General features: G+C 41.3%; 1 protein-coding gene across 4 annotated transcripts in view; it reads left to right on the top strand.

Annotated features, from left to right (window-relative positions):
* GALNT18 (polypeptide N-acetylgalactosaminyltransferase 18) overlaps positions 1-27,362 on the top strand; it is a 222,538-nt gene that overhangs the window by 125,834 nt on the left and 69,342 nt on the right. For all 4 annotated transcript variants that reach the window (XM_059475231.1, XM_059475229.1, XM_059475230.1 and 1 more), the window contains exons 5-7: positions 19,339-19,522; positions 20,428-20,625; positions 23,358-23,472. In XM_059475231.1, coding sequence (XP_059331214.1) covers positions 19,339-19,522; positions 20,428-20,625; positions 23,358-23,472 — 497 coding nt within the window. The remainder of the gene's footprint in view (positions 1-19,338; positions 19,523-20,427; positions 20,626-23,357; positions 23,473-27,362) is intronic.

Raw genomic sequence — 27,362 nt, 5'->3', positions numbered from 1 at the left:
TCACTCACATAGCAAATAAAAAAAAGCTTTTTTTTTAAGCTTTCATGCGCAGCTTAGCAAAATGACTGAAAATAATTTCTTGTTAGATGCTGGTAGTCTTTTTGCTTTTCAGAGAGTTATTTGCTTTTGCTGTAGGTTTGAGCTTTTTGTTCTTCTGGATGGTAATAAAAAAAATAGAAAAAAAATAAAAAAAACCTCACCTGCCATGTTTTTCAAAGAGATGTTAGGAAACTATCTGCTTCTCCTGATTTGTCTGTGGTGAAAGGAACATTGACTAGACTCCAATTTGTAGTATTTGAACTGTGACCACTTTTTGTTTCCCTCTTCAAGCATTTTGTCATATGCTTATGGAATTTACTGGAGTTACTTATTTTCCTGATTTGAGTTCCCTAATTGGAATTGTAGCATATGGTTCAGGTTCTTCACATTATCTGCTACTGTAGCTCAGGTAGCAAACCCTGCCAGTTCCTTTGACAACAGCTTTACAAGCAGCTCTTCTGAAGAATCTTTAAACCTCTCAGGTAGAAATACTGTGCAGAATGCAAGTGGCTGCATTTGATTTTTTGTTTATGTCAAGCTCCTCTGTGGAAAATGCTGGATTATCTATGTGGAACTGCTATGAAACCAGAAAGTTATTGCTTAACATGATTTATTCAAATAATGTTAATTAGTCTTGTTTCCATGAGCAGAACCTTGCTTTAAGCATACTGGATCATATATACAGAAGATATAAGGAAGAAATTAATTACACTTTGTTTAGGCCACTTAACACTCTCAGTGTCTGTAGGATTGCTGTGTTTGCTGTGTAGGGTACAATTTCCACATTTTTAACTTAACATAGAGCAGGTTCAGAAAGTGGGGGTGATGTGAGGGCCTTAGAGTTGGTAGAGCCACATGCCTCAAGGAGCTCCTTGCTATTGCTGTGTGGAATAAATGCTGCTCAGGATGTTTAAGGATATTAATTATAACTCTGAGTTTAGTACCCATGGAGGCAACCTCCTCCTGTGACATAAGAATAGAGCTGTATAAACCCTGTGAAGTTAACTGAGATGAACGCTATGTAGGAAAATGAGATCATTAACCAGTCCAAAGTTGTTTTCAATGTAACATATTGCAGTATTGTCGTGGGTTGACAGCCTTTATCCCAATATCGTGTGTTGTGTCTGGCAGCTGTGCCTTTTCTCTCTTCCCCCCCCCCCGGCCGTCTTGCTGCGGCGGGGCGGGGAAGAGAGGGGGGAGTGTTTGACCAGGCCTTTTTTGCTTTTGGCTTTTGCTGCTTGGCTTGGCTAGCCGCTTTGCTTGCTTGCTTTCTGCTGTTTGTGCTGTTTTTTTTTTCCCTTTTCTCTTGCTCCCTCTTTCTTACCCTCCCCTGAAGATACTGGACTGGCTCCGGACCTGACCTGTAGACGTCCAGGACACCCGAAGCTTGCAGAGAAGCGCCGCGCCCTCTCAACACACAGTCTGTTTTTTTCTGTTTTCTTTTCTTTTCTTGTGTTGGGGAGTGTTCTTTTGTTACTTGTAAATAAATAGGTTTTGTTTTCCACTTTGCTCCTCCGAGAAATTCCTTCCCGAACCCGGTGTTGGGGGAGGGGTGGTTGGACGTTTGTTTTGTTTTGGGGGGCTCCCTTTTGGAGATTTCCCCTAATTTGTCCTAAACCAGGACAATATACTTTTTGGTGCGTTGGCCGGGAAAAAGGGAGGCCAAAAAACAGTGGAAAAAAAACCTATAACAATAATATTTTGGTTTTGGCTATTTTGTGGGCATATCGGTGATTCATAATGTCATTTGGAGTGGAAGCTTGCCGGTCGTTCTGGTCCCTAGGGGTTTTTGAAGTTTTAATACTTTTGTGGTCCCTGGGGTTATTTCCTTACCCAAAAATAGCTCTGTTGGCCCTAATAAGTAGCTTTTGTAAGCGGGGGGCACTAACCAGAATAGTCATTGTGCTGGTCTTATGTATGATGATGTGTCGGATAAAAATGCTGGACTTTATTTCAGGAATGTATGGACTGTTATTATGGTTGTTTACTCAGTTTGTTTGGGGAGAAGAAGGGGAAGGGGCTTTTCAGCCTTTGTCTTCCTTCTTGTCCTCCAAATTGTTGACATCTCTATTAGAAAATACTGAATTTCCCCTGAGTTTGAAAGAAACCATCTTTCTGGCATTTAATTTATTAAGCCTTTTCTATACTGTCTGGAGTGTGTATAAAATGAAGACTGAGATTTCTAGAGGGGTTAGAGACACTCCTGACTTAGGAGTAAAACAAAGCAGGAAAAATCTTGACTGGAGTGGGAAATGGGAGGACATGGGCCAGACTTTAAAGGAATTTTCTGATCCGATGGACTGGGACTTTCCATCTGATCAAATTCAGAATCCAGTCGAGGTGGCAAAGTATTTGAGGGAGAAGTGCCATGGTAACACTAAGGAAGAAAGGATTACTGCAGTGAGCTGGGCCTTGGCATTTGTTTACCGTACTCTGCTAGATACTGTGGAGCAGCAGATAGCAGAAAAGGAACAGGGAGATAAGTTAATTACTACCCCAGTGACCCAGGCTGCAGCTAACATCCCAGGCTCCAGGCTAGCAGCTGGATCAGACAGTAGGCCCCAAATCATGGCTGTTGCAGCTAATACAAGAGGTGGAAAGTGTAAAGGCAAGACCGATCAAAAGGTGGAGGATGATGAGGATGATGATGCAGGAGAAGGACCCTCACCAAAATCAGAGGCCACATCAAGGGGCACAGAATCTGGAGCTAATATTGACTCCTTTTCTCTGAAGGACCTCAGAGGCCTAAGAAAGGATTACAGACGACAACCTGACGAATCTATAATTAGTTGGTTAGTCCGCCTTTGGGATGCTGCAGGGGAGGTTACGATTTTGGATGGTACTGAAGCGAGGCATTTGGGATCCCTGTCACATGATCCTGTCATCGATCAAGGTATGATGAGGGGGGCTAACCCTCACAGCCTCTGGGAACAGGTCCTAAGAAGCGTAGCAGAACGATACCTGTGTACGGATGATCTCTATATGCAGCAGACACGGTGGAAGACCATAGAACAGGGGATCCAACGCCTGAGAGAGATGGCGGTGGCAGAGCTCATTTTCTCAGATGACACAACAACTAGAAATCCGGACCTGGTACCATGCACACCTGTAATGTGGAGGAAACTCGTGCGACTTGGGCCACCTGAATACGCTTCTGCCCTAGCAATAATGAAGCGGGATGATACATATGAGACTGTGCTCGATATGGCAAAGAAGCTTCGAGCGTATGCAGATGCTGTGCATGGCCCAACTCATGCCAGAATTGCAGCAGTGGAAACCCGACTGCAGAAACTAGAGGATAAAATTGAGGAGAATCATAAGAAACTCCGGGAAGAGATTAAGGAGGACCTTATTCAAATCTCAGCTGTACAAATTAGAGGTCCTGGTGTCCAACGCTGGCGCTCCTTTGATGGGGAGAGAAGGTACACCCCACGGACTGAGTTATGGGCTTTTCTGTGTGAGTCTGGAGAAGACATGAGGAGATGGGATGGAAAACCCACCGCTGCTTTGGCACAACGGGTGCGTGATTTGAAGAAAAGAGAAAGTATCACCAAAAGGATAGCAGCTCCGGTCGCTCGTAGCCGAGATGTTAAGTATAATGATGACGATGACATGTCCGATCCCCTTGAAGGAACTTCTAAGGCATATGCCCAAGGAAAGAAGGACAATCTGGCTTAGAGGGGCCCTGCCTCCAGCCAGGAAGAGGCACGGGAGAACCGGGTTTTTTGGAAGGTGTGGATCAGATGGCCTGGCACATCAGAGCCACAAGACTATGAAGCGTTGGTTGACACTGGATCACAGTGTACCTTAATGCCATCAGAACATGTGGGGACAGAACCTGTTTCCATTGCTGGAGTGACGGGAGGATCACAACAGTTGACTTTGTTGGAAGCTGAGGTGAGCTTGACTGGGAAGGAATGGCAGGAACACCCGATTGTGACTGGTCCAGAGGCTCCGTGTATTTTGGGCATAGACTTCCTCCAGAATGGCTATTACAAAGATCCTAAGGGATTCAGGTGGGCTTTTGGAATAGCTGCAGTGGAGATAGAGGGTATTAAACAATTGAACACCTTGTCTGGGCTATCAGAGAACCCATCTGCAGTAGGACTCTTGAAGGTAGAGGAGCAGCGAGTGCCAATTGCCACCTCAACAGTGCACCGCAGGCAGTACCGGACAAATCGAGATGCCGTGATCCCCATCCACAAAATGATCCGAGAGCTGGAGAGCCAAGGGGTGGTCAGTAAAACCCACTCACCCTTTAACAGCCCTATCTGGCCTGTGCGAAAATCTGACGGAGAATGGAGACTGACTGTGGACTATCGTGCCTTGAATGAAGTGACTCCACCACTGAGTGCGGCTGTACCGGACATACTGGAACTGCAGTACGAGCTGGAGTCTAAGGCAGCAAAGTGGTATGCGACCATCGATATTGCTAACGCGTTTTTCTCCATCCCTCTGGCAGCAGAATGCAGGCCTCAGTTTGCTTTTACATGGAGGGGAGTGCAGTATACCTGGAACCGACTGCCCCAGGGGTGGAAACACAGTCCTACCATCTGTCATGGACTGATCCAGGCTGCACTAGAAGAGGGTGAGGCTCCAGAACATCTGCAATATATTGATGATATCATTGTTTGGGGGAGCACGGCAATAGAAGTGTTCGAGAAAGGAGAGAAGATAATTCATATTCTCTTGGAAGCTGGATTTGCCATTAAGAAGAGCAAAGTCAAGGGACCTGCCCGAGAAATTCAGTTCTTGGGGGTGAAGTGGCAAGACGGACGGCGTCAGATTCCTGTGGATGTTATTAATAAAATCACTGCCATGTCCCCACCAACTGATAAAAAGGAAACACAAGCTTTCTTAGGCGCTATAGGTTTCTGGAGGATGCACATCCCTGAGTATAGTCAGATTGTGAGACCCCTTTATCTGGTTACCCGCAAGAAGAACGACATCCATTGGGGCCCTGAGCAGCAGCAAGCTTTTGTCCAAATCAAGCAGGAGATCGCTCATGCTGTAGCCCTTGGTCCAGTCAGGACGGGACCAGATGTGAAGAACGTGCTCTACTCTGCAGCCGGGAGCCATGGTCTGTCCTGGAGCCTTTGGCAGAAGGTACCTGGCGAGACCCGAGGCCGACCATTGGGATTTTGGAGTCGGAGCTACAGGGGGTCTGAAGATAACTATACTCCAACAGAAAAGGAAATCTTGGCCGCCTATGAAGGAGTCCAAGCCGCCTCGGAGGTGATTGGTACAGAGGCACAACTCTTTTTGGCACCCCGACTACCGGTGTTGGGATGGATGTTCAAAGGAAAGGTTCCCTCTACCCACCATGCCACCAATGCTACTTGGAGTAAGTGGATTGCCCTCATTACGCAGCGCGCTCGAATTGGGAAGTTAAATCGCCCTGGGATCTTGGAGATAATTACAAATTGGCCTGAAGGTGAAAGCTTTAGTGTCGCAGATGAGGAACAAGAGCCAGTGACCCGGATTGAGGAAGCTCCGCCATACAATCAGTTACCAGTAGAAGAAACACGTTATGCTCTATTCACCGATGGTTCTTGTCGTGTCATAGGGATGAAACGGAGGTGGAAAGCAGCTGTGTGGAGTCCCACTCGACGGGTTGCAGAGGCTACTGAAGGAGAGGGTGAATCCAGTCAATTTGCTGAAATCAAAGCTATTCAACTGGCCCTAGGTATTGCAGAGAGAGAGAGGTGGCCAAGGCTCTATTTGTATACCGATTCCTGGATGGCAGCCAATGCTCTATGGGGATGGCTGAAGAGATGGAAAGAGGCGAACTGGCAGCGAAGAGGAAAACCAATTTGGGCTGCGGAAGAGTGGAAAGATATCGCTACTCGGGTAGAGAAGTTACCTGTGAAGATTCGCCATGTAGATGCCCATGTCCCCAGAAGCAGAGCTAATGAAGAGCAGCAAAACAACCAGCAAGTACATCAGGCTGCAAAGATAGGGGAGTTGAAGATAGATCTCGACTGGGAGCATAAGGGAGAGTTATTCTTAGCACGATGGGCCCATGATGCCTCAGGCCACCAGGGTAGAGATGCCACCTATAAGTGGGCACGAGACCGAGGGGTGGATCTAACCATAGACAGTATCTCTCAGGTTATTCATGACTGTGAGACGTGCGCTGCCATTAAGCAGGCCAAGCGGGTGAAGCCCCTCTGGTATGGGGGGCGGTGGTCTAAGTACAAATACGGGGAGGCCTGGCAGATTGATTACATCACACTGCCTCAAACCCGCCAGGGCAAGCGCTATGTACTAACCATGGTAGAAGCCACCACGGGATGGTTGGAAACCTACCCTGTGTCTCATGCCACAGCCCGTAACACTATCTTGGGCCTTGAAAAGCAGGTCCTTTGGAGGCACGGTACTCCCGAGAGAATTGAGTCGGATAATGGAACTCATTTTAAAAACAATCTTATTAATACTTGGGCTAGGGAACATGGCATCGAGTGGATATACCATATCCCCTATCATGCACCAGCTGCAGGGAAAGTGGAAAGGTATAATGGATTGTTAAAAACCACCTTAAAAGCATTGGGTGGGGGGTCTTTTAAAAACTGGGAGCAGCATTTGGCAAAGGCTACCTGGTTAGTTAACACTCGAGGTTCCACCAACCGAGCGGGTCCTGCTCAGTGTGAGCTCCTTAATATAGTAGATGGGGATAAAGCCCCAGTGGCCCACGTCAAAGGTTTGTTGGGAAAGACAGTATGGATCAACCCTGCCTTGAGTACAGACAAACCCATCCGTGGGATTTTCTTTGCTCAAGGACCAGGTTATACATGGTGGATAATGCAGAAAGATGGAACAACACGGTGTGTACCTCAGGGAGACCTGATTGTGGGATGAGACTCATATATGAATGTCATTGTTTGTTGAATGTGAGACAGAAGGAAACTGTAAGTGTCAAAGGTCTGAGCAAGTAAGATGAGAGGAATGCGTAAGTGTCAAAGGTGTGAGTAAGTGAAATGAAAGTTTTTATTGTATATTCACGATATGGGATAAGGGGTGGAGTGTTGTGGGTTGACAGCCTTTATCCCAATATCGTGTGTTGTGTCTGGCAGCTGTGCCTTTTCTCTCTTCCCCCCCCCCCCCCGGCCGTCTTGCTGCGGCGGGGCGGGGAAGAGAGGGGGGAGTGTTTGACCAGGCCTTTTTTGCTTTTGGCTTTTGCTGCTTGGCTTGGCTAGCCGCTTTGCTTGCTTGCTTTCTGCTGTTTGTGCTGTTTTTTTTTTCCCTTTTCTCTTGCTCCCTCTTTCTTACCCTCCCCTGAAGATACTGGACCGGCTCCGGACCTGACCTGTAGACGTCCAGGACACCCGAAGCTTGCAGAGAAGCGCCGCGCCCTCTCAACACACAGTCTGTTTTTTTCTGTTTTCTTTTCTTTTCTTGTGCTGGGGAGTGTTCTTTTGTTACTTGTAAATAAATAGGTTTTGTTTTCCACTTTGCTCCTCCGAGAAATTCCTTCCCGAACCCGGTGTTGGGGGAGGGGTGGTTGGACGTTTGTTTTGTTTTGGGGGGCTCCCTTTTGGAGATTTCCCCTAATTTGTCCTAAACCAGGACAAGTATGCAGACCAGGTAGAGATTTACTGCTCATGGATGGAGGCAATTGAATCGTGGAATTCCATTACAAATTTAGCTGTTCAGGGAGCGTTCTTTTGAAGATGCTAAAGGGTTTAAATCTAAGAAGTCAGGCATTAACTATTCTGAAAAATGTGGATATACTGCAAATCAAACTGCAAATCATTGCAAATAAAATCCAGTGCAAGGAAATTAGCCATTATCTGTGCAAAATCATTATTCACAGTGAAAGGTCAAACAGGATACTGGAAGAATTGAATAGGAGGTAGTTTCAAGCCTTTGGATATCTATAATAAATGGAGTCTGGTAGGTTTTCTGCAAAGATACAGACTACATCACAGCTGGCTGAATGAGATACAGGTAGCACTTAATGCTAACAGTCCTTCAGAGAAAGATGTCCTGAAAAAGAAACCCTTTAAATTTCCCAAGTAATATTTTATGTCAATGTCAGGATTCAGAATTTTAAGATGTAAAAAAATAATAATGTCAGTAAAAAATTAAGCTGGAAGCTCTTATGGAAGTAATTTAAATTTGCTGCAGTTTATTGAGAAAATGAAGCTATTTGAAAAATGTGGTGGAGGAGGGCCTGGATATGTCCATGTGCATAGTCTTCCACATGAACAATCAGTTTCACACATCTGGAGTTGTCATTAATGGGCAGTGACTGATGGGTCGCAAGGGTATCTCTGCTTTGGCTATGGGTGCTCAAGCCTTGCTTCAGAAGGTAAATTTTGAAGTAAAGGGCTAAAATTAAACGACAAAAAAAAAAAGGAAATAAATTGTCATCTGTCTTGGAGCAACAAGGGGTTTGACTGTTTAATATTGTTTAGGTTTTATTGTATTATTGTTTAATAAACAGTTTTTTTCCACTTTTCTCCAAGGAGCTATTTTCTCCTGAACTGGTTGGGTGAGGGGCTGATTGAATCTGCTTTCCTAGAGGAGCCCCTTGGGGGTTCTCTCCCAAATTTGCCCTGAATCAGGACACTGTCTTACTTCAGTACAGTGAAAATACACTTCTACTGCTTATAATTTAAAAAAAAATATTGGCTGTACTGCCAATTGCTTCTAGGGTGCAGGAAAGGCAAGGCTGGTGTGTGCTCTTGTGCTCTTGTGTGTGCATGTTTTATGTAGGCAAGGTTTCCACCCTGCTGGGAGGCATGCTAACAGCCAGATTAACTTACTTGAGTTTTAAAATAACATACTCCCACTTAAGCAGGATTTAACCAAACCTTTCCCAGATTGCAATAGGATGCTAACATCAATGCTGTTCCTGTGTTGATTAGAAAAGGTATGTTGAATTTTAGTTCAAATTACTACCTGGCTTATTTTTAATGCCTAGCCTTTTTTTCTGAAACCATAAGAATTGCTGCTGCTGTCCTTCACATGTTTCTGATGCAAAAAGGCAGGCCATAAAAAGCAGTTGTAATATAACAATTAGAAATAATGATTGATTATGATTAGGTGCCTACAAAGAAATTTTCTCTAATAACTGATGAGAGGCTTGGAATAATTTGCAACATGGTGGTATATTTAAAGATACAAATTCTATGATATTGTGTTCTTTTAAGACTTGGAGTTCAGGGTTTTTAGGAAGCAGTGGATGATACAGTAGTGTAATAAGCAGTTTTCTTGGAAATCACATGTGCTGGATTTAGAGATTTTCCACAGGTACCAAATAGTACCATCCCATTATTGTGTTACTCCTAAGGAGTAAGCAAATATGCTAGGAAAGAAGCAAGACTCTTTGTTGCTTTAATTTGAAAATGTTCATAGTCGTTTCTTCCAAAAAACATTTCTATCTGTAGATGGAAACAAACCTTGTGGCTCTTATGGTATTTTAACCAAATAATTTCTAATTTGAATGGAGGATTTACAGGCATAAAAACTACTTGGATTTTATCCATACTTCAAAAATGAGCAGTTGCAACTTTCAAGTTCTTCAAAATGATGTGATTTAAAAGTCATGACTTATGTAGCACAGTAGCTGTCTCCCAAGTTGTCCCAAATGAACTTGGCAGTGTTTCTGAGGTGACATTCCTCAAAGGGTTGTAGTGGAAGTGCACTCTGAAGGCAGATCTTTGCTTGCTTACAAGGTGATGGGGTAGGTCCTGCTCCTTGCCAGGTGAGCAGGATTTGATGGCTGTGCAGGTAATAAATAGTGTTTGACAGAATTTTTCAAGACTGTATGATAAAAATAAGAGGATATGTGAGAGCTGACTCTTCAGAGGTGTGATTTGAACTTGTACTTCCAGTGATGTCATGTGTGATGTTGCATGTGGGGCCCCATACATATAAGTGTTTTCTGAGAAGTTCTCATTAACTTCAGTGCCTCCAGTATTTCCCATTTAAAATTTTTTGCTGCAAGGCATATTACCTTATCTACTCTGTCTGTATTGCCAGAGATGTATTAGCTATTAGCTAACAGATTTCTATTAGAATATTAGAATAACTATTAGAATATTAGCTATTAGCTATTAGAATAACAACCACATTTGCTCAGATTGGGATAATTTCCTTTCATTTTTATTCTCAGAAACATTGTGTGTGACAAACATCTTGTATCTGCAGCTCTGCTGATAGAAAACAAGTCCTTTTTGTGAACCAGTCCCATCTGCTGAGAAGAGCCCTCCTGCCCAGGCAGGCTGTATTTTTCCCTGGTGAATTGGGTGCTGTATTGCTATTGCTGTGTGGATGGCATTATTTTGCAAGCAGCCATTGAAAAGAGAAGATAATAGCAGGTCACACACAACATGATCACTGGTAGCCAAGAAATCAATCTTTCTGGCTTGGAATATGGACAGAACAGTTTGCATCTGATGTCTAGGAATTGTGTGGTACAGGAAGAGTCATTCAGTCAAAATAAAAAACTACCAAGTGTAACTCTACATTCGGGCAAGGTTAAAATAAAGAAAAAGGCACTGTGAAATAGTGTTATTGCTGTCCTGACCCTTGAGAATACTTTCATAGTATAATCAGGTTTTGTGCATGTTGGTTTGCTCCCAGGGAAGGGATTGTATGCAACACATATAAAGTTAGATTATAATATCTGATATCAAGTAGGATTTTAATAAAAATCAACATGGTATGCAAGGCTAAGTCCTATTTATTCAAATCAAAGCCTTTTAATGTTCTGTGTCATTCTTTTAAATAACTAATTAACAGTGCATATTACTTGGTATTGTTTACTTGGACCTGTTTTTAGTAGAGAATTGGATTCCACAGGTCCCCTTCCAGCAAGTATTTGGTGATTGCTTTGTTTCCTCTTCCTATTATAGTCCTGTTCTCAGAGAGAGGTTTGACCCAGAGAGGAATATTAGCAGCTCTGTTTCATCCTGTTCTAACTGAGTATTTGCATATTCTATTTCTAATGCAACTTTTGTGACTAATTTCCTCAGAATACGCTCCTGAAATAAAGTAGTTGCACTTGGACTAGTGGGTTTTAATTGGCAGGGGTTTTTTGCCTTGTGAATCTATTATCACAACATGAAGTGTCACGCTGTTTTTTGGAACCAGGATTATTTATCAGGATTTATTATTATTATTATTATTATTATTATTATTATTATTATTATTATTATTATTATTATTATTATTATTATTATTATTATTATTATTTTCAGGATTATTTATCAAGTTTACAGTAGAGTGAGCAGCTTGCTGCATTTTATGGTTATGAAAGTACAGAGGTTTCTAATGTGCTCTTTAGATTGTTTTTTTCTTGATTTATACAATCTGATCTGGCTCTGTTCAGGCATTCAGTTTCTTTTCTGAATAGTGATTTTCCACACACATCTGAGAAATAGTTTAGAATTAAATGATGTATATTAAAAAAAAAAAGTGCCATTTGGGATACTGGAGACAGCTGGGACTAGAATGCATTTCTCAAGCACTTCTTTTAACATTTAAAGGTCATTTTACAGATGAATCCAGGAACACTAAGGAATGAAATGATGAACTCAGAATTTTGGCTGATGCTATTCCAGCAGTGTGTTATATCAATGCATCAGCTCTAATGCATGGTCTTGGTGCTTGTTGTGCCTCTCACTCTACAGCCCCTTTGTAAAACTACTGTATCCAAATACACATCAGAAGTGATTCTTGCATCAGGTGTGATAAAAGTATCTGACTTCAGCAGTAATGCCTATTATTGTGGTCACATTATTGTGGCCATGGTCCCTGCAGTAACAGCCCCTAAACAGGAAGCAGTCACGCACTGTGAGCTGGAGTGGGACAGTGTTCCTGCTGAGATTAATTCAAGCATCCAGCAATCTGTACATCGAGTGGAGCCATTAAGTTTATATAATTGACTCTGTATTTAAAGATGTTTTGAAATTTAAGCACCTTTCTAGGATTCTAGGTGTGGCTCTGAAGGGATAGATGGCAGCCTCTGTCCCTCTGATGTCTGTGTGGCTGGTCCTGCCAAGTCCCTGTTCTGTGTTCAGCTGTGTTTGCATGTTCCACACGTGCACACCTGACTGGCAATCTAAGAAAAGACATTTTGTGCCTTTTTATTAGTCCTGCCTTGCCTCTTAAAGAGCTGGAATGTCCACCTGAGAGGAAATTTGTTTTCTTTTCCTCTCCAAATGCTAACACTTTGCTTCAGTAAGCCCTGCTCTGTACTCAGAGGTAAGCATGTGAGTCTCCCATTGTTGGTGGGATGGAATGGCAGTGTTCAGCTCCTTTGGTGCAGTGCATTTCTGTTGACTTTAGCAAGATCCCAGATATCAGCTGCCTCTTAATTCTGGCACAGGGATGTGGAAGAGCCCTTGATTCTGCTCTGAATCAGAGTTCTCAGGGCTCCATATGGGCCACAGCTCATAATGCAGAATTACAGCCTTAGGGAAGTTGTGTGGTGATTATGTGCAGCCCTGGGATTTAGGAGATCCAGATTCTATTCCTCCCCTCCTCCAACTTCTGCTGTCATGTTGGAGATTCATCTGGCATCTCAATTTATGTCTCTTTCTTGCAAAGTGTTGGGAGACTGCTGCTGTAATGTGGGCTTGGTGATCCCTAAGATGGGATGCCCCTTACATGAATTGAGTGCTGTGAAAACAGATACATACTCAAACAATACTCAATAAATAACAGAAGGGAAATAAAAGGGACTTACAGCCCTTGCAATAAAGACAGAAGATTAGTAGTAACAAAAAATAACAGCTGTAATATTTATTTGTTCTGTATCCCCCTCCTCCATAACAGAGTGTTGATCTATCAGAGTTTCAAAAAGATAATTTTCATAGTTCTTTCCTTACTTTTTTGGGATTTATTAAGGCACAGCAATATTTCTATGTATGACTTAATGATCTGAAGTGTTGCATCCCATTTTCATGGCTGGGATTGGAAATATATGTCCTTTAGAAAAAAAACCAAAAAAACCTAAGTAGTGAACATGTCTGCTAGATGGTTCATGGAAGAGTTGCTGGCACAGTTTTCTTCTGCAAAGCCTGTTTTTTTGTTGGAAGCTGTTTAATTGCTATTTTGAGGTGGATTTATTTGCTATGTGTTGTCCTTTTGCTATAGGATACCTAGGACCTTACACAAGGATTCAGTGAAATGCAGAGAGATTGTTTGTGAAGGAGCTGAGAATGGATCAAAGCAGCCCCTATTAAACCCCTTGAAAACTTCCCATTCCTCTGTATAGATTCTCCTGGGCAATTCAAAGGATGTGTGAGTATAGGGGTAAGAGGGGAAATGCATTTCTTTTCCCTGCCTTTACTGTGGCAGAAGGGTGCTGTTCATGTGCTAAAGAAACCCTTGGCTTGTAATCCAAGATGTGAGCTGTAATAGATTGTTGTAGGCAATTTATCTTAGTAGACCTGAGGAGGATTGACAGCAGCTGGGACTTGGGCTTGCTGAATGCAAAGGTTGTGACTGTAAAAGTTCATTACACTCTCTGTCTTTACATGAGGATAGCCTAACTTCTGAGATTAGACAATGCATCTCTGTCAACGGTGCAAGTTAGGTATGGGAGTGGAGGAGAAGGATTCCACTGCTTTTTTGTTTCTGATGTCTGTCCAGATCAATTCCTTGCATCATGTTGGTAATTTCCCCTGGGTGGTTTATCTATTACCAGATAACACAGGGCTATTAAATAGGTGTGCACAGCAGGCCCTCCTTATCTGCTTGAGCCTTGTTACCCTCTGCTGCAGACATTCTCTGTACACATGTGCATTACAAATTACATGCCTCTGTCTGGTTATAAATATTTTCCATTTGGAATTATCTGCTTCTGCTACACAGATGAGAGGTGATCACTTAAGCATGACAGATAAGGGACCAGAGGTAAGAAAAATAAAAATGATGAAGCACTGAGCTGCATACGAAATAAGTGATGTAATCCACATATGCTATTAGATAAAGTGCAAAAAACCAGGTTCTCTTATATGCCTAGCTGCTGCCATGAATTCAACTTATTACATGAATTCAGGCTGGTTGCCTACAGAGGGACTTAGGGGGAAGAGAGGAGGGGTTTTGCAGCAAACCTGTGCTACAACAGGCTTTCTTTATTTGCCAGAAAGTAAGTTAGATATGTTAATACATGTTAAAGTTGGAAAAGCAGCTCTTCCTGTTCCTAAGACTTAGAGCCAAAAATAACTGGGTAAAGAAGATAGAAAAATCTTGGTTTATAATTAATTGGCTTGTGTGAATTCTGTCTTTTTTGCCAATTTACTGGTCTTTCATGCAGAAGTAAGATGTACCTGATGAGACAGAGGTTTCCAGGGTGGCAGCAGCCCTTGTGGTGGAACAACTTCTTGAACTGTGCCAGGTGGCTGTTTTGCCCTCCTGCAGGGCAGTGGATCCTGCTCTGACCTGCTGCACAGGGAATTCAGGAAGGCTCTGGGATCCTTGCCAGAAGCAAGCTGGCCAGTGGTCTTTTGGCTCCAAATGCAAGCATAAACTCCTCCTGTATTCTTGCAGGTGCTGTAATGATCTGCCTTTAAAAGTGTCCTTTATGATCCAAGGAAATGTCCAACACTTCCCTTTATCTGGGGACCAGAGTGTGCCTAGGCAGCTCAGTGAACACACAGAGATTAAAACATGAATTGGCAGGATTTTACCCCTTTCATATAACATGTCAATCCACTGGTTTTGGCACAATTGTTAATTTAAACCTAGTTCTGTATTGAAAAGTAATTCTTTCCCTTCACAGTAAAAGAAGCCATGTTTGTGCCAAGGGCCAAGGTGGAGAGGGACATGGTAATTCCCAGGCCTTTGACATGAAAGTAAATATTTCTCTAAAGGAAGAGCACAAGGTTTGCAGCGATGGCAGTAGCAATGCAGCATGCATTGCTGGGCCAGAGTCAGCAGGGACTCTTAGGCTTTAGAAAATGCAGAATGTTATGAATGTTGTTTTATTTATGTATTTGTTATTTTAGCTCTTTTGGCAAAGCTACAGCTGAGAAAAAGGTCAGTAAAATGCAAGTCTCAGCCAAACATAGTGGGGCTTCATAAACGTGGTTTTTCTGAGAGATGCAAGCTCATTCAAGCGCTCAGAGTGGGAGGATGGCAAAGTATGAAAGTTCCTGAAAGTTAGCCTTAATTAGCTGCTCTTTAAGCTCCTTCTCCATGACTGTGAGGCAGTAATTTGTTATTTATGGCAAGGCTGTCTGTATTAATTACTTTGAAATTTGAAGTCTGGGGCCAGACCCACAGCTGCTGTAGGACACCAAGGGGCTGAGGCACCTGACAGCACTGGGCATTGAGCCTGCTCACTTCTCAGCTTAGTGGGGACAGAGGCTTACAAAAGGTAGCACACTTCATGCAGCTGGATGAAAAGCATGATCTGTAGATGGTTTTCCATTCTAGAAAATGGAGTGGCTCGTGCCTCTAACTCCTCATGCTCCTTTCTCCATCCTGTCTAGTTTCTGCTGATTCCTAAGAAGGCAAAATTGTGTGAATCCTTTAGCACTGCTTTGTCATATTGAGTAGGAGAACTTGACAAACAAAATCTTTGTCAATTTGTTAAAAATAAACAAACAACCTCTTAGAAGAGTTTGAACTTAATTATGTTAATATTAAACATAATTATGGCACACTAATTATATTTTCTACATTTGTGAGGAGAGTTGTGCTGTGCTTTCCAGACATCTGTACCATATAGAGACAGGTGGTAGAGTGCAAGATTTCCAAGTGCCATTTTCCCATTCCATATATGGCTGCTCTTTCATTCCAATTGCAGAGCCTCATTCAGCTTAGTCAAATTGAGTCCTTATTTGAGAGATTCTGCACTGAAAGGGTAATGTATCTATCTTTATAAGCCTGTTTGTTTCCATAATTAGACACTGAATCAACAGTGTATTGCAGATGACACATTTGCCTATTCCCTCTCTTCTCTCTATGGTGACATAAAGCTGTGAAGCACAATAATTAATGAAGAAGCCTGTTTATTATTCAGGCAACATATCTTGAAGTGGAAAAAAAAAAAAGAACTTGGGTTGAAATTATATTGCTGAAGACCATCAGAGCCATAGCAAATTGCATGAATAGTTCTGGGGGAGAGTCCCATCATTCAGGCCAGTTGGACTGGGTGCTCTAAAACTGTCAAATACAATTTAACTCAGATTTCTCATGTAAAACTCAGGAAGACATGGAATGCATGGGGAAAAAACTGACTCAGCTCTTTTGCTAAGTCATCTTTAAGTGTTTTCCAAAATTGTGACTTTCTAAACTTCATTAGCATGTCGTCTCTGTCCTGTGGCTGAATGAAAATAATCCATTTTTCTCACAGTTTTATTTTTTCTTCTGGGAGAATCTGCCCAACAGGTCTTGTAAGACAAAGGGTGCACATAATGCTCTGCTCAGCACTCTGCCTTTGCAGAGCAAAGCTGATCTGTTTTAAATAACAAAGGCCTGAAAGTGCCTGACCGAAAACTACTGCTCTGTCTCCTGTGGTCATCCTGAAGCCCAGGGGATGGTTCCTCCATGATGACTGACCACGGGTAAGCCTCCCAGGTTCCCCTGAGATGCTCTCAGGCCATCCACTTCATTTGCAAAGAGCTGCAGTGCAACCAGAAAATCAGAAGCGCGCACTGCCTAGTGAGTGTCACAGCTCTGATGTGCAGCTGAAGTCACGCTGGTGGCAAGCCAAGGTTTGGGCTTCTGTTCCATTTCCATCTCTTTCCATTCTACACCTAGCTATGAAATAGATTTTGTGTTTACTCAAGCTTCTAAAGTCAGTCCACATTAGGAAATGCATAAAGCAGGAGTAAGAATAGCCCACTTACTGAAGTGGAGTGACTGAGAGAGCAATGACTCTGTCAAGGCTACTGATTTTCGAGTCCTTGATTAGAGCCTGCTTTCCTTTCACATGTTTTATCCTCAGTGGTGATGCTGCATTGATGTGGCAAATAAAGCCTCTGGTATTGCAAAGCTGTGAGCAACCACTTACACCAAGAAAAAAGCTTTAATCTTCATGTTTTGATATTCATCCTCTGCACTGTTGCATTTTGGGAATAGAGAACGGGTTTCTGCTATTTTTAGGTGCATGGAATTACAGTAACATAAATGTCTTCTTTTCAATTTAATGTGCTGTTAGCTAGTGATTGGTTTGATAGTTCTGTGCTTGCTACAAATCTCTGTTAGGGGGTGAGCAGTAAGAACATGTAGTTTGGCACAAGCATGAAAGAAATTAATGTGGGGTTTTTTTTACTTCATAAAGGAGAAAAAGTGTATTGATCAATAAGCAGCAAGTCTAATACAAAATAGAAGAGTGTTCTATGCTATGTAAGTGGCTCATTTTGTTTATTCCAGGTGATGCAGTCACAGACAAACAAATTGAATAGATATTGGCAATGTAATGTTGAAAATTTTGGGAATATATCCAGTCAATTCCTAAAATATTGCTGCAGTTTAAATGTCGTGATGGACATGATCAGCAGACTGTTTCTTTTTAATTCTTGTTTTTATGAAAACCTGTAAGTATCAGGATTTTTCCGTGGTATTTTTGGTTCATGCAGAGTTCATTGATTCAAAGGTCTGTGGCATGCAGAGTCCTGCAAGGCCGGAGGAACCAGCTGCATCACACCTGGTGAATGTCCAAGAGCCTTTACAAACAGGGATGAACTTTAGGATGAACTTGTACTTGAAAAGCTCTGTTGTTCTGTCAGCTCAAGAGAGCACACACCCTCTTCCTTTCCAAGGATGAATGTTTAATATGGCTGATAAAGCGTGCTTGCTTTTAATTTTCTGTGCCGTTACCCATTCCAGCATGCTGGTTGTCCAGATCTGTTGGAGATGGCCAGCTCCCAGAGTGAAAGGCTGATTTCTCAGATTCTCAAACTGCCTGGGGCTCGATGGCAGGACACCCCAAAATTCACTTGAGAATGTATCTGGGAGGGTTGTCCAAATGCTTCCTGCACTCAGGCAGGTTTGGTGCTGTTCCTCAGGAGAAGTTAAATGGCTTGCTCAAGTTTTCACAGTCAGCACTAAGCTTTAATGCAGTTTGGATAATGCCCAGTATAGCATTATAGCCACAGAAGCATTATTCTGCATCAGAGCAAAGACATTCCTGGTTTTGTGGAGAGATTCAGAATAAAGGGAATTTATTGTCCCAAAGGGAATTCTGGGTGATACCATAATGTAAATAGAACATAGGAATGCTAATAAAGAATAAAGTGAACATTACTTTCAGTTAATAATATTTGTGAACACAATATTTATACTCCACATATTGTATTTTCTCATGCAGTGGTCTTTAAACCAGAGAGATGATAGCTGTTGATCTAAGAGTTATTATATTTTAATTGGAATGATTCTTCTCTAGAACTTTTACTGGTCTTTGTTCTAAGAGCAAAAGTTGTTGAACTTTTTAGTAGAGACAGAAACCAGTTGTCAAAGTTTAGAAAGAAAAATGGAAAGAGAAAAATAATGCATTTTATTCTTAGTTCTCTTTTTTTCTTGCAATATTGGTAGAGAAGATTCATGGAAAATACTTAGGCTTTTTATTTATTTTCCTGGAAATATAGGACAGGTGCTTTGTTTTTTGTTACAGTGAAATAACATGCTCTTATGTAGCTATGACACTTCATTTTGTGGCTTGTTACTGTTAAACAGTGCCAGGATTCTGATGGCAGTCATGTAGGCTAAATAGTTATATCAGAAATTTTTTATTGCTAAATAATTCATGGTCCTTCTCTTTTTTGTTTGCCTCCTTTTAGTTTGCCTCCTTTTAGACTGACTGTTTGAGAATTCTGAGTAGCTGTGTGAAGGCCACTCCTGTTTTACTGAAAGTGTGGTATTCACATTCTCTGAAGAGAGAGAGAGAGAATTCTCTCTCCCAGGATTTTTCCTGGGGAAGGCAGCGAGAAACCTCAGAGAAGAAGAGAAAAAAATTCTTATCTCTGCTTGCTGCTCCTGTTTGGAACATGTGGAATGTGTTATGGAGATTGTTTATCAGAAGTGATTTGTTAGCTGGACACCAGTAAGGGTTGTTTGGATTGCTTGGCCAATTGGGTCAAAGCTGTGTTGTGAGTGTCTCCAGACAGTCATGTGTTTTTCTTTGGCAGCATTTAGTATGTCTTTAGTATAGTTTTAATATGGTATTAGTGTAATATAATACAGCTTAATACAGCATTTGTTCAGCCTTCTGGAATCATGGAGTCAGAGCACTTTATTCCCCGGATGGGGATCGCTCATCTACGACAGAAAGAACGGATTTTTACATCTTGTCAAGCTGACATTTCTTGCTAACCCCTAATACTTCCCCTTCTCCAGAGGAGCTCAAGGAGAAGCTGCAGAAGTATGTTGATGAGGTGAATGCCCACAAGCCTGGTTTCATCAAGGTTGTCCGGCACAGCAAGCAGGAGGGGCTGATCCGCTCGCGGGTCAGCGGCTGGAGAGCAGCCACAGCGCCGGTCGTCGCTCTCTTCGATGCCCACGTGGAATTCAACGTGGGTTGGTATGTGCCTCCTTCCATTTCTCTGACCTAGGGACCTTTTCCAAGCACTGCTGTTAAATTACTGACTGGCATTCCTCTTGCATTTAGAGGGTGAGTTAGAATTCTGAGCTTTTTAATGAAAATTCAGACATAATCATGGACACCAGCACGAAAAACGTGTTTGTGCTGTGTAATATGATCTAGATACATTTTTATGGTTTGAGTAATCTGCTGATCTAATTACAAGGTAGTTAAATCATATTAGAAAACCGCACATTAAAAATCTCCTCCAGGAATGTAGCCCTTTGCCCATGAGGGTGAATGTATCTTCATTAAAAAATACTATCTTTCTTTTACATTCTGCAGTGTAAACAAAGAAGCGTTATTTTGGCCACTCTGCAAAAATAAACATAACTAAAATAATGTATTTTAATGTGTTCAGTCTGGATTTAATATCTCCCTTGCTCCTTAAGTAAAAGTGATGGTAAAAAGGCAAGAGCTTATTTCTCTAGGATAGATCTATCATTAACTCTGATCCTGATGTCCTTGATAGTGTTGAGAGCCTGAAGTTATCATTACTGGTAGCAAGGGTATAAATGCTCTATGATATGCAGATACTCATTTCTTCTATCCACCAGCTCAAATCAAGGTTAACAACAGGGCATCCTAGAGAATATGTTGCATTGTATTATTTTGGGGCAAATCCTGCACTGTTAAAACACCATCTCGAAGCAGAAAGGGCTCTGAATGGGTAACAGCTTTAGACTTTGCTCCTTCTAAAAATGCAGCATTAGCTGCTATATTGTTTATTTGCTGGTGGACTAAATAATCTTAAAGGGCTCCTTCCAAACCAAACTACTCCATGATTTCCATCAGTGCTATGCTTGCATGGGTGTAATCTTAACAATGTATTTATTTTTTTTTAGGGCTGAACCAGTGCTCACCAGGATAAAAGAAAACAGAAAAAGAGTAATTTCTCCATCATTCGATAACATTAAGTATGATAATTTTGAAATAGAGGAGTATCCCCTCTCAGCACAAGGGTTTGACTGGGAGCTGTGGTGCAGGTATCTGAACCCTCCTAAGTCCTGGTGGAAACTGGAGAACACAACTGCTCCAATAAGGTAATAAATAACTAGATTACAGTGTCTAAAAGCTCTCCTGGGTGTGACAGGGGGCAAATGGGCTCAGCTGTGTGATAGGTTTTACTGACTGTAAACTTTGAATACTTAAATGTCCTTGATGCCTACACAGTCATCAAGAAAACTCTTGTTTTCAGTAGATGTTTTTAAAGGAAACTTTTGTTTTCAGTAGATCTTTTTAAATAGGTTTTCTGCCCAAGTGGAATGGTAGGCAGGGCTGCTCAGCAGCATTCCATTCTCCAAATGTCTTGCCTGCTAATTTAGTGCTTACAGGCCAGAAATGGAATTTTCTTTGCAGTTACATTATATAAGCAGAGCTGATCTGACAGCTGTATTCTTTCTAATGTTGTCACATAGGTGTACAGCTGTGCTGTGTCCCAGGAGTTAATGTCTGGTCACTGACACTGTGAGCAAAGGCTGTACTGGGTCCTTGCTTTGGGACAGTCTGGGTCTGTACTTTCTTACCATGTCCAGAGTGTTGTTAGACTGCTACAGAACAAAACCTTTGTCTCAGGGAGGGGAGCAGTACCCTCTGAACCCACTGAGCAGCTCTGCTGAGATTACAGGACTTTCTTGTAGACACACATTCATTCCAAGGAGGTCACTGGTACCTGTGCTCCAGCTCCCTGCAGAAAGGAAGTGTGAATGCTGTTTTTGCCTCTGAAAGCAGAACCTCAAACAGCACTGGCAGCTGTTTTTCATCCAGTAGCTATCTTTGCAGGCAGGCATTTCTCAGGTTCTGTCAGTTTAACACACTCTGGACTGCACTGACCTATGAACAGAACCTAGAATTGGAAAGCAGGAGATAAAAATTAACAGGTTTGCCAAAGAGAATGTAAAAAGGGGTAATTTCTGCATCATTAGAAATAGTTATTGCTGTTAATGAACTCTGTTGACACTATAAAAATGTTCCTGTGAAGACAGGTTGAGAGAGTTTGGGGTGTCCAGCCTGCAGAAGAAAAGGCTCCAGGGAGATTTACAGCACCTTCCAGTACCTAAATGGTGATTCCAAGAAAACTGGTGAGGGACAAAAGTGGGTAGTGACAGGACAAGAGGGAACAAGTTTAAACTGACACAAGGCAGGGTTCTGTTAGATATTGAGATGAAATTCTTTTCTGTGAGGGTGGTGAGGCACAGGAACAGGTTGCCAGGGAAGTTGTGGATGTCCCAGTCATGGAAGTGTTCAAAGCCAGGCTGAATGGGGCTCTGAGCAACCTCATCTGTTTGAAGATGTACCTGCTCATGGCTGGGGTTTGGAATGAGATGATCTTTGAAGTCCCTTCCAGCCCAAGCCATTCTATGATCCAGTGATTAATTATATAGAGTAATTATTATGATTTTTAAAATTAAAAGTAGTGAAACACAAAGTGATGAGCGAATATACTTTTCCATCTTACCCCCAAACTCTGTTCCATATGAGGACTGGGGAGTGAGTGTACTTTATGGATTTCAGGTTTGTTCCCTAGCTCTTTCCCTGGCACATTTTTTAATTCAGTGCAATATGCTGCATGTGTGTGTTGGATAATTAAAACAAACACAAAGCCATGTGTATTGATGGATGGTTTCTATCATGCCTCCATTATTCCTTTAGAATTATAGCAAAGGGAAGCAGGTGCACTGAGAAACATTTAAAAACAACAACAAAGACAAAAGTACCTTATCATAAAAGAAGCATAAGTTTTCTGCTATTTTCTTCATTAATAAATACATCAAAGATGGTCTTTCATTGTTATAAAATGGGTACTATAGCACTTGGAGGCATTATTATATAGATTTCTGTAGAACTGTACAATTTGTGATTAAGACAGCCTATGATCTGTTTGAAAGCAGATGTGTCCACTAGCTGTAGCTTGAGTGTTCTCCATAAAAGCAGGGTGATTTCTCCTGTACTGCTGATTAATATCCTGTCATTACTAGAGCGCCTGATATCAGCATAATAATCTGAAAAGACATATTTATTTCTTGCCGTTGTGGATTATAAGGTAGGAGAAAAATGAAAAGGCTAAATGACTCTATATCCTTCTCTACTCATAAGGTGAAATTGTACCCTCTGTGGCTGAACTCTTACCTGATTAAAATTGGCTCTGTATAGTAAAAATTGGTTGGTTCACACCATGACATATATAGAGTTTACTGATCCAGTAAAGCTATGTGATTTGTTTAGGTTTGGCTCAGGGTGATGGACTAATGTTACGCTATGCTGGTAAAGGCAGGCTTTTCTTGATTCTGTATTAAAAAATTTATCTGGATGGTCCTATTCAAGAAATAATCTCTTTTTTTTAGGTAAGCTTACAGACAAAAGTTTTTAGCTCTAGCTGAACCTAGCTTCTGGCTAAACACACAGAGCTGCACATCAGTGGGTATCATTTGCAATTGTCACAGACAAGAGACTTGAGGACTTAGCAAGGACAGAGACTACAGAGAAACAACTGGGGCACCTGGATCTCACACTACTACCACTGAAATCCCTACTGCTCTGGTGAATATTTATGTCCAGTAATTTGACTCTAATTTCCTTCAGTGGTGCTCATTTCACTTTAGAATTAGGAATGTTAGAAGGCAAGGCTGAATAAAACTCTTTGAGAAATACTTTCTTAAGAATCTGTTTTGCTGCATCATTTTACCTAGCAATGATAAATACAATCTGTGCCTGAAAAATAAAATTCTTCATAATTTATCTGCTAATTTTGGTTGCTGATGATTTATTCTTCCAGAAGTCCTGCACTGATTGGATGCTTCATAGTAGACAGAGAATACTTCCAAGAGATTGGATTACTGGATGAAGGCATGGAAGTATATGGAGGAGAGAATGTGGAGCTTGGAATCAGGGTAAGGAAAACAATTTGCCATTACTAGTGGCTTACATTTAAAATATAGCTGACTTCTTGTTGCAGAGGGGGAAAGCAGTCCAAAACATGGATGGTGGCAGGAAAAGGAGATCCACAACTCTGCATACATGTACATTTATTTGAGGAGAGAGGAGTGAAAAAAGAGCAATAGCTCTCTTTACAGAACTTAATCTGGGACAAGGGTAGATGTATAGAATTTAGGATTGTTCTTTCAACAGAGTTTTGCAGAGTTGATAGCTAAATCTCCCTGCTTCCCTGTGGTCCCAGACTCAGTAAGAACAGTTTCTCTCAGGTGTGATGGGAAAAACCTTTCTAGATTACTTGGTTTATTTAAATTAGGAAAATCATTGCGGAGCAAAGTAGAATATAGAGGCATTTATGCTGCCTTCCAGACAGAAGGGAATTAAGGTATTAATAATGTGCATAAGTGCATATATTTTCTTTTTCCATTGTACACTCTTCACCTGTTTACTATAATGCAATATTGTGTGTGATTTGTGTACTTCTTTCTGTATCTCTTCACAGTTAAACACCTTTCTGTTCTCTTTCAGAATCTCTCAGGTTTTTGATAAGAGTGGAATTCCTAGGTAGAAAATGGTAATGAAAAATGGTGTGGTGTGTTATAAAACTAAATTCTGAGCCCTGCTAGGAAATGTAAGGGAGAGGTAACATTGTGTTTTGAGTCTTTTAGTTGCCAGAATATAAGCATACTGTTGTACAATAGCAAAAAAAGGGAACTTACTGTAAGAATACAGAATTATCTCCTGAGACAGCAAGATATAACAAAAAATACTCATTTTTATTTCTGGTTTCTTGAAGTTCTTTTTCTTCTGCCTGTTAGAGATAAAGAGTTTTTTCAGCCAGAGAGAAGCACAGACCCTCTTTCAGCTACAGCAGAGCACTTTTTTAAGGAAAGGGAGAGAGAAATGCAAGACTGCTTCTTTTAATAACATTGTTCTTCCCACTGTAAGGGTCAGAGACCTGCCTTTTGCTCCCAAAAACTTACTTTGCAGCTCAGTGTTGCAATGAGTTGAAAATTAACATTGTCGCAGACATCTTTTTCACTAAAAATCCTTTCTTTAGGATTTTCCCTTCTGGGAAGCTGAGGCCCCAGAAAAAGAATGTAAACAATGGTTATCTGCTGCTGGGGAATGCAACAGGTGGATTTTTGATTGGGCCATCTTGAATGTTTATAATTAATTAATGGCCAATCAAGACGGAGCTATTTTGGACAGAGTCTGAGAGAGCTGCCTTTGTTATCATTCTTTTCTTAGTTGAGGAAACCTTTTCTTTCTATTTATTTTTAGTATAGTTATAATGTAATATATACATATATATCATAAAATAATAAATCGGGTCTTCTGATCATGGAGTCAACATTCTCGTCTCTTGCCTCATCCAAGAACCCCTGTGAACACGGACACATTAACATCATTTTGATTTTTCTCTTCTTTTTACAACTGACAAAAAATTATTGTTTCCTCGTGAGTGCAAGGAGTTTTCTCTTAGTTTGCATCATGAGATGTACCCTGTCTGGTCTGCAACACTTGGCCTTGGAGGAGTTGATGTTGGTATGTTGGTAGACAAGGCCAGAGAGACACAATCTCTGCATAATTGAAATTTTGGAGTATGCTGGATCACTGAAATAAGGCCTGACACTGCTCTGATTTCCTTATGGCTTTTTCTCTGTCGCCAGGGAAGCAGTGCCTGACCTACATAAAATGCTTTCATCTGTAACAGATTGTAGTGTGCAAGGTAGCATAATATATGCTTCCTTATCTGAATTTATGCTGGCTTGGATCTGGCTGTATGAAAACAAATCACAGAGCTGTAATAAACAGATTGTTTAACAGTTTATTGATGCTCTTCTCACAATCCTCAGTGTGTCTGAGATCATACAAGGATAGGACTCAGTGAGGGGAGACCTCATTGTGGTCTTCAATATCCTCACCAGGGGAGGTAGAGGTGCAGGCACTGATCTCTTCACTCTGGGGGCCACTGACAGGACCCAAGGGAATGGCCTCAAGTTGTGTCACAGAAGGTTTGGGTTGGATATCAGGAAAAGGTTTTTCACTGAGAGGGTGGTCGGGCACTGGAACATCTCTACATTACTTGTGTTGCTTTCACCTGTGGGGCTGATGATGAATGCCTTAATCAAAATAGTCACTGTTCTACAAAAACAACGTTATAATTATGGTATTAGTGCCATAAATAATGTTTCCCTTTTAAAATGCTGCTCTCCAATCTGTGACTATGCATGGCTCACTGCACCTCCTCTTTCATTGTCATTTTCCTTTATTTAAAGAAGTATCTAGATTTTTCTAGTATTCTGCTGTGTGAAAAGCATTATCATTCAGGATAATGGACAAGCAGACACTGTCTGTCCAAAATGGCCTGCCAGGGAAATTTTATGCAAAAGCTTGTAAGAGCAAACATCTAGAGGAACTGGAGAGTTTATTTTTGACTGCAGAAATAGCACATGTTAGAATCATTTGAGCTACCTGTTTATCTTAAACACAGTGAGTAGAGCATGGTCCCACGTCCATATATCACTGATTTTGTTCCAGAGGATGTAAAACCTCTGTGAGAAATTAGACCCTGACAAATGGAGACTTTTCCCACTATCCTCACGCAGGAGTTATGTTTGTCACCTCATCATCTGCACAAATATCTAGTTATTTATGTTATATGAGTGCAAGAAAATCACCAACTATTGGAAATTGTATTTGAAGGATCCATTGCTGGCAAACCATAACAAGCCACAGAGAACAGGACTTTGGAGGATTATTCTTTTGATTCTGAATTTGTTTCCGAGCTGCTACTCAGCTCTCTTGGTCTCTGATTTGGAATACTGTTTTAACTTCTAAGATTTTTACCCTTGTCTATGGATTTGTAACAGCATTTGTGAAATACTAAACATATATTATTAAATAAATATTAATAGAAATCTTTTGCCTTGAGCTAGAAGCTGGCAGATGAGTTCAAAACATGAATGCATTTGATTCTTAGAAGAAACTCTTTATTTACTCTTCAACCAAATGTTTTCTTGTAAATCTGTTTATTTGCCTCATAAGACAAAAAAGGCAGGCTGGTTGATGCAAGACTTAATAGAATCCTCTTTAAGCAGCTCAATCATTTTAACTGCGGTTTAAAAAGATTCATTTACTGTGAAGAAGCATCATATTTATAAAATCAAGTTAGAATGAGTGGTGCTACTTTTTTGTTCAATCATTCCCAATTGAATGGACTTAAGTGTGCTTTTAAATTACCAGGTTGCATTTAGAGGGCAGACTGGAATCCCATTTTTATCCATGTGACCAAGCAGGAGCTGTGTTGATAACTGCCTTAAAAGAATGTGAGTGTAAGGCTGGTGTTTCTCAGTCTCATTTGGCCTCAGCTTCTGGCTTGTGCTTGCACAAGCAGTTCTTGTGGCCATGGGAGACCCTACAAATCCTCTGCAATCAATTGGATGCATTCAGTCAGAATCTGCTTTGGATGGTTCATGTCTAGTTTGCAGTAGGCTTCTTAAAGGCTTTTTCCAATTCCCACTCAAGTCAGAAGAAGATCTTCTATCAAAAGCAACCCTGTAGCAATTCTTTTGTCTTTAAAAGCAGCCTACATGCTTGACAAAGCTCTGGAATATCTGTTACAAGATGTTATTTGTGCCATTTTTAGGGATTCCCTAACAAATACTCAGTGATTTGCCTCAGGTCCCAGACTAAGTAATCATCAGAGTCATGGGAATGCAAGCCCAGGCTTTGACTTAGAGTAATTCTGTGTGTCACAAAGACTTTGTGCTTGCAGATGAATTCGTGTTCTCAAGGATATAATGGCCCTCTTAAATGGGTAAGAGGAAAATTTATTAGAAGG

The sequence above is a fragment of the Ammospiza nelsoni genome, chromosome 6, assembly GCF_027579445.1.
Source record: "Ammospiza nelsoni isolate bAmmNel1 chromosome 6, bAmmNel1.pri, whole genome shotgun sequence".
Taxonomy (NCBI): Eukaryota; Metazoa; Chordata; class Aves; order Passeriformes; family Passerellidae; genus Ammospiza; species Ammospiza nelsoni.
The sequence above is the reverse complement of the archived record's forward strand: the minus strand, read 5'-3'. Positions and strand labels throughout refer to the sequence as shown.